The sequence below is a fragment of the Acyrthosiphon pisum genome, chromosome X (assembly GCF_005508785.2).
Source record: "Acyrthosiphon pisum isolate AL4f chromosome X, pea_aphid_22Mar2018_4r6ur, whole genome shotgun sequence".
NCBI classification, from domain to species: domain Eukaryota; kingdom Metazoa; phylum Arthropoda; class Insecta; order Hemiptera; family Aphididae; genus Acyrthosiphon; species Acyrthosiphon pisum.
The window spans coordinates 47,263,742-47,272,023 of NC_042493.1; the positions used below are offsets into that span (position 1 = coordinate 47,263,742).

An 8,282-nucleotide genomic window follows, 5' to 3' on the forward strand; every position below is an offset into this window, starting at 1 on the left:
GATTTTCCGTGGCTTCTAATTAATTCCAATTAACTTTCTGAATTCATTTATATCATCTTTTTTTTGTTTTGCTAACTTGAATAGTCAAGTACCTTCTTGAGTAATTAAATTTTAGATGATTACATTCACAATTGAAAAAGAATAATATTCGAGTAGATATACTAAAATTATAATGACTGCATAAATTAAATAAACATTTTTCTATATTTGCTCATTGTGTATGTATTCTTTATATAGTTTATTATGGATAATTTTTACTTTGAACTCGTTTTTTAGACAGAACAAGATGACTTCTATAAGTGACTAATAATGAAGATAAGATAATGTTTTCTTGAAAAAATACGAGTGTCAAGATATACTTCAGTTTAAGCTCTTTAATATGTACATTTTACGTAAATCTCAATATTTTTTTGCCGCAAAATGTTATTAGTTACTAGTTAGTATTACAATTAATGGAAACTTATATAAACTGTTTATATTTAAATATAAAATTACTTTTTTATGTTAAATTAGAAATGTTAAACTGGAGGACGAAAAAGCCATCTCAAAATGTACAGCCCAAATACTCCGGTAAGAAAATTATTTTGATTACCAGCTATCAGATATTTTGTATTCAAACACATACAAAAATTTTAATATAAACACTTCTTTTTTACAATATAATATTATATAGGTACTATAATAAACATATACTAATATATAACAAGTGGGTAGGTAGACCGTATACTGATTCTAACTCAGACATAGACTCAACATCTAAGTTATTTTTTTTTTTAATTAACTACCTACACTAGGTAATAGGCAATAGTTAATAAATATATATCTACTAATTAATATTATAATAGTTTGTAATATTTTACTGGTTTTAAATGTTATTTTTTATATTATTATTGTTTTTGTTTAATTATTGTATTAAACATTTCCGAAAAAATTGAATTTATTATATTAATAATATTTAATTATTATAATAGTGTATACCTACATATTATTTAGATCATATAATATTATTTTTCATTGTCTTTTTAGTCAATACCAGCTTACCGTGGTATGAATAGGTTCATGGTATAAATTCGTACTTAGGTAGATACCTAGTTAATAATTAATAATAACTTAAGATTAATATAAATATTTTGAAAATGTCACTGCGTAAAGTAAAATAATTTATAATAGATATATGTAAAAATTGTAAGTTCCCTAATACCTATAATGTTTTTGAATTGCAACGAAATAACTAACATCGTTTTTCTTCTTCTATTTTAGTCCAAATTTGAACCCTAAAATGTGTATAAAAATACAACTGTGTTTATATATTTTTTGGATTTTTATTGGTTACAATTTAACCTACTTATGAGAATCCTTGTTTTAAATCTTCAATCCTTATAGTTATAAAAAATTAACATAATATGTAAAATATATTTTGTATGTTTTTTTTTATCTATGTTTTTAAATCGCGAACTTCTATAAAGGTTATAACTAAAGATAGGATTCTAATAACCTAAATTACACAAAAAACTGCAAAAATTGAAAAAAACATTAAGACTCAAAAAACTGAACTTAGAAAATACCAAAAAAATCTACTTAAATAAATAAAAAATATTTAATTTAAAAATAATAGATATTATAGAGATAAGGGTGTGATAATGGGTGTCAGAGTAATTTTAAATATGCATTGTAAAATTAATAGACAGTATTTAACATTCAAGCTTTAAGTTTAGTTTACAGCAAAAAAAGAAAATTGTCAAGTGGGTGACGCTCATCCACTTGAAAAACGATTCTGAGCTAAGACGAAGACTATATGACATAGGTATTACTAAATACCTATATTTGATGATATTATTATAGTGAGTAAAGTGAATTTGTTTACCTATTTACGTGGAAAATTGTTTTAAATTTTCAATCCTTATTCCGTAGCTATAAAAGATGAACATTTTATAAATTTTTAACTACGAAATATAATTTTTAAATTTAATACATTTCATCAAAATTCAAACTTAAAATGCTTATAAAAAAATGTGTGCCTATGTATTTTTAATATTTTTCAACTGCTATTGTAAAAATATATCAGGAGCCTTGTATTTACACGCTTTTTGAAACAACAAATACAATTTTATTGACATTTATTGAAAAAAAACTAAAACAATTGGAAACTAAGAATCTGCTAAAAACAAGTCAAAATATTTTGAAAATTTTACCGTGTATAGTAAATGCTAATATAAACATTCAGTGAAAAGTCATTAGTTTTTGTTATTTATGTTCACCAAAAACCAAAATCGTTTTATCAAAAACCAATTTTGAGTAAAAATTTCCGTTTTTCCTAAATTTTTTTCCGGCGCTTTTGAAAACTACTGGGAATTTTTATTTTGACCCCCCCCCCCCAAAAAAAAAAAAATACCAATCCTATCAGGAAAGATACTGTCAAAGAAAAAATTAAAATAAAAAAACACATTGTAAAATCAATTCATTTATCGCTCCGTTCAGAATCTAAAATTCATGAAATTATTAAAAATAAATTAAAAAGTAAAATAGAAATAAAAAAATATATTAACTTAATAAAAAACCAGAAATCTAAAATTTGAGAAAATGTTTTTGTACAAAAACTATAAAAAATGTCCTAAAATAATATAAATAATGTACTGGAAAATATAAAAAATTAATGTTAAAAAAATGCATTCATAGCTAAAATTGGCTGAAAATGCAAAATAAAATGAGTACCTATGTATCTACAGTCATTCGTTTTAAAGTTACACCAAAAACCAAAATCAATTTTCTCGAAAACAGATTTTGCGTAAAAATTCCCGTTTTTCCTTAATTTTTCTTTTGTTTTTCACTGCGCTTTTGAAAACTATTGGAAAAATACTTTTATAATTTACTTTTGATCCCCCAAAGTACTAACTAGATTCACTTTCCTATCAGAAAAGGTACTGTTGAAGAAAATCTATAAACAGAACAATAATATACGAGTGAAATCAAGATGTGACAAAGGTTCTGTAAATTTAGGTATTAGTGATGGGAACAATCGAGTGATTTCGACAATCGAGAAGTAAGTAATCGAGAGATTCACTCGAAAAAACCTCTCGGTCAATTTAGTATTTCATTTTCATTACTCAATAATGCGAGTGTCGAGTACTCGAGTAACTACTCAGTTCCCACTAGTAGACATTCACATTATTAACACTCGCTTGACAATTAGCTATTAAATTAATTGGTATTACGATTACTTATTGGCTATTTGACATTTTATAAAATAATAATAAATATAATAACGTGTACAGTGTACATAGGTTTTTGGTAAGGTATAATCGATATTATAAATCTTTTATAAATACATATGACGTATTTATCGTAATTATAATTATATTATAATTGTTAAAATGTATAATGTTATTACTTATTTTATATTCATAAGGTAATAAAAAAAACACGATTCTTCAAAAAATGTATTTATTATTTATATTTAAAATATCAGTTAATACTTCATTAAAATAAAAAAAAATTGTACGACTTGTAAAACAACTTAATTTGTATATGTGCTACCAGCATTTAAAACAAATTTAAATTGCTATTTAAAAAAATTATATGGTCCAAATTTTTCGGGGAAAGTCTGTTTCGACGGTCATTCGTTATCTGGCCCGTTTTAGAAAAGACTCGTTCTGATGGAACTGATGTAGCGGGAACACATAAATATTTTAAACTTATTTTATATGATTCAGGAAATGTTTGTTTATATTTTTTCCAAAATTCCAATGGATTTTTTGTCCTTTCCAAATGGGGCATTTCTAAATACTGGCGCATCATTAATGTAACCATTACACTTGGTGTAGCTGTAGTTTTTACTTGTGCTACTTTCGTATCAAAATGTTTCCACAATGAGCTAGTTTGATCTTGAATACTAGTATCATCATGTGGTATAGTTACATTATTGATTAGATCTTCGTTTGTATTTTCTGATATCATCGCACACAACTCTTCTTCTATCCATTTCTGTACTTGATTAGCATTTTCCACTAAACCAAAAGCCGTTTTTTTCAATCTTGGGTCGATGAATGTTGATTTTGAACTTGTTTTATCTCCTTCTAATGATCCTAAACGTCTGGATACAGAATTTGATAATGCTGTTTTTAATAATCGTCCAGAATTGGTTTTTGGTTTGATATTTCCAAGGGTAAATTGTAGGCCTCGTATTAGTGGTATAAACATTGATAATGTCGGATATTTTTCGCCAGACAATTCTGTTGTCATGCTTTCGAATGGTTTTAAAAGTGGTATACAGTCTTCTATAAGTTCCCATTCTAAGGCAGTCAAACCGTTTGGTGCACGTGGAAGAGAATTTATAGCAGCGGACAAAGGATCCTTAATTTGAAGAAGTCTTTCCATCAAGATTAATTTGGAGTTCCATCTCGTAGACACATCTTGTTTGACTTTTAACTGAGGCAGACCCATTTGGTTTTGGTACATTTTTAATTTTTCAGTAGCAGAAGTGCTGTGTTTAAAATGTCCAACAATTGTTTTACATGTTTGTATTACATGACTTAGTTCATTATTATTGTTTATGGCTTCAATTACACTTAAATTTAGTGTATGTGCCACACAAGGATGTTGATGTTTTTTAAGGTGTTGGTTAATTGCATTTTTAATATTTGCTCCATTGTCGGATACTACAGTGACAATTTTATTACCTATTTCCCATTCATTAAAAATGAGACTAAGTGAAGCAGCAATATGCTCCCCAGTATGTGAATCATGCACTTCCCTTGTTGCAACTGGTGAGTATAAAATATCATCGAATATGAAATGACATGTGACTGTAATATAGGCGTTATTAGAGTCAGATGTCCACATATCTGTAGTAACTGATACATTGAGAACAGTTTTTAACATACCTTTTAATTTTGAAACTATAACGTTATATTCAATAGGTAATAATATTGTCGGTAATCAGAAACGATAATTTTTATTAACGCCTTATCTATTGATTTATTGTCAGCGTCACTAAGTTTATTTTTTTTTTAAATACCATATAACCATATAACCTAAGTTGGCGTTGACGTTTTACAGGAGGCTCTAAAAGAGGTTCTGGTGTTGTTAAATCGTTATTAGGTAAAGAAGAAGAGATTGATGAAGTTGACGGGCCCGTTAAATTGGTTACAGTTAGTAATTCGGAGTCTGGATCATCCTCATTTACGAATGCCATATTTAAAGTTAATGGATGTTTTCTTTTCAAATGATCTATATAATATAGATCAATTAAAAACATATTGTTACGACAAGTAAGTATTGCGTACCTATTTTTAATGACGAGATTAAAATTAAAGAGTTTCAATACATTTTAAAAAAGTAATGAATTTTAGATTTTGAGCAAAGCATAAAATTGGTCAATTTGAAAATTTACGAATTTAATTAGGAATAAATCTCCAAGAACTCTTGATAATTAATAATTTAATAATTGATAAAATAAAATAATTTTATAAATTTATTTGACATTTGTTGTATTTTTTAAATAATATTGTAAATGTTTACCTAATTTAGTTTAATTTAAATCTAGTATAAATTAAAACTCTTTAAATCAAATGACGAACAACAATATAATATCTTAAAACGTATATACATTTATGTTACCTTTTAAGTTCGTTGTATTTCCATAATACTTAAAATCTTTTTTGCATTTTTGGCAAACAGCATATTTGTTATCTGCACTTTTCTTAAAATGATCCCAGACTACAGAACGCTGCCTACTACCAGGTCGCATTTAAAAAAAAAACAAGTAGAAACTGGTGCGAAAAAACAATGCGATAACCTGCAGAGAACATAGGGAACTTTTAGTTCTATATAGATAATATTTTAAATTAAAAAAACCAAAAAATCGTATTTATCGAAATTAATTTTATTAGATACTTACCTACTAAGAATGTGATATGCAATACCAGTGCTGTAGTCCTAAAAAAGGCAGAAGGTATACTATGAGTTAATTAAACCATTACTCCACTCATTAGAAATACGTAATCTTTCTTTCTTTGACGCCCCCAAGCATGTTATAGACGAACAAATATTACATCCTAATTTTCCATCTGCACTAACAATCCATGGATATTTTTCTTTAAATTCGATCCATTGAGACTCACTCCATACCATTGGCCATTTTTCGCTTTCAATATTACTGTTGCTACTACTAGGACTCACTAACGTTACATTATCGGTGGTTTTAGAGGTTTCTGGTAAAATAATATCATTATTTTTTTTTATTTTATTCGGAGTGTTTTTATTATTTTCCAATTTCCTTTTTCTTTCTAATAAACTTCCCATTTTTAACCAACTATCCATATTATAACTGTTTATTAAAATAGATTTGCAAATAAAATAAACACGTACCTTTTTATTGATCGACTGGACATAACTTATACACAGATATGATATACGAATCACTTTCAACGGCAAAATGAAAAATGAACGGTAATGTGCGTCGGCTGGACATTTTATTTTTATCTTAAATACAGAAATTACAGCACTAATGTTATTTGATTGTTATATTATCTAATCTACAGTACACTGTCATCAATCGCCCGATATATATATTATATATATATACCTATATAAATTATGTTTTATACAAATTATCTATCTTAACATTCTTAGTTTTTCTATTAAAAATATTAATAATAATCTAATGACTTTTATCTTTATATTATTTGGTAATTTCACTACAACAGAAAGTATACGATCTTAATCAGAAGGTATACGGAGTTAATTAGAAATAACCAGAAAGTATACGGTGTATACCGCCGTATACCCTCCACTACAGCACTGTGCAACACAATGCAATAAAAATATAAGAATATTGACCTATTATAGAAACTATATTATATTATTATATTAGTTAAAGTAAAAAATGTAAATTATACAATGTATAAACTAGCAACTGTCACGTGCACATCAGACCACATGAAGGAGAGAAATGAAAAAAGGTGGGTGAGTGGATTTCGCTCTGCTGTACAGTAGGTTACAAGTGGGTCACTGTATAATGGATGGTATTAAATTTGAATTCAATGATATAATATCATTGTATAAGAAAAACGATTCTGAGCGGAGACGGTATGTTAGTCTAGGTATAAGACATAATATTATATTAGGTACCTATAATAAATTCCAAATTAATCATATCATAATATTTATTAGGTACTTATAACGCGTTATACATCAACAAAAAACCGTGGTACTATCATAGATATATAATAGTATACTTTAGAAGTTTCAAGTACCCACGAATAATATTATACAATCACAACAAAATAACTAAAATAGTTATCCTAGGTTTTTAATATGTAATTTCGTCCAAATTTGTACTTAAAATGACTATAAAAATAAACTGCGTAAATGTATTTTTTAGATTTTTTGGTAACAGAATTAATTACTTACGTGGAATCTTGTTTTAAATTTTCAATTCTTAGATACAAAAATTGAACATTTTATAAATTTTTAACTACAAAATAATTTTTCAAATTAAAATTTGATAAATTTTGTCAAAATTTGATCTTTAAATTCTTATAAAAAAAAATTGTGCCTATGTATTTTTAATATTTTTCAACTGATATTGTAACAATATATCAGGAGCTTTGTATTAAATTTATACACTTTTTGGCCCAACAGATAAAACTTTATTGATATTTATAGAAAAAAAAAACTAAAAAAATTGAAAACTTACAATGTCCGTAAACAGCTCAAAAAGAGTCAAATTATTTTAAAAATTTTATCGTATATATAAAATGCTAATATAAACATTCAGTGAAATTTTCAAGTTTCTACAGTCACTCGTTATTTAATTACGACAAAATAAGAAAATCGTTACGTAAGAAATCGAGTGAATATCAAATGTTGTAAAAATATGAATTTCAAACGCCCATAAAAATTTAATTTGAGTTTCTTATAGACATTTTTTTTTTGGTAAAGGTAGATTATCCTATAAGGAATCTTGTATTACATTTTAAAATCTTAGATTTAAAAAGAAAAATTTTTATGAATTTATAACTCGAAATAATTTGCAAATTTTCGTGATTTTTCCATATTTTGTCATTTTTTGAACTTTAAATGCTTTAAAAAAAAAACTGTGACTAACGATTTTTAATATTTTTCATCTGCCTTTGAAACAATATACTAGGAGCCTTCTATTAAATTTTCAAGCTTTTTTATCCAACAAATAAAATTTTATTGATATTTTTAGAAAAAAAACTAAAAAAAAAATGGAAAATAAAAATGTAACCGTAAAGAGCTCAAAATACATCAAAATATTT

The 8,282-nt window shown here is 26.0% G+C and overlaps 1 protein-coding gene across 1 annotated transcript; it reads right to left on the bottom strand.

The window, feature by feature from the left end:
- Positions 1–1,231: 1,231 nt before the first annotated feature.
- On the bottom strand, positions 1,232–6,129 carry LOC100569213 (zinc finger BED domain-containing protein 1-like). Its single transcript, XM_008184175.1, has 4 exons — positions 5,979–6,129; positions 5,023–5,226; positions 3,785–4,895; positions 1,232–1,274 (listed from the first exon to the last, which is right to left on the bottom strand). The coding sequence occupies exons 1-4, from the start codon at positions 6,127–6,129 to the stop codon at positions 1,232–1,234; spliced, it is 1,509 nt and encodes a 502-aa protein (XP_008182397.1).
- Between the last annotated feature and the right edge of the window lie 2,153 nt (positions 6,130–8,282).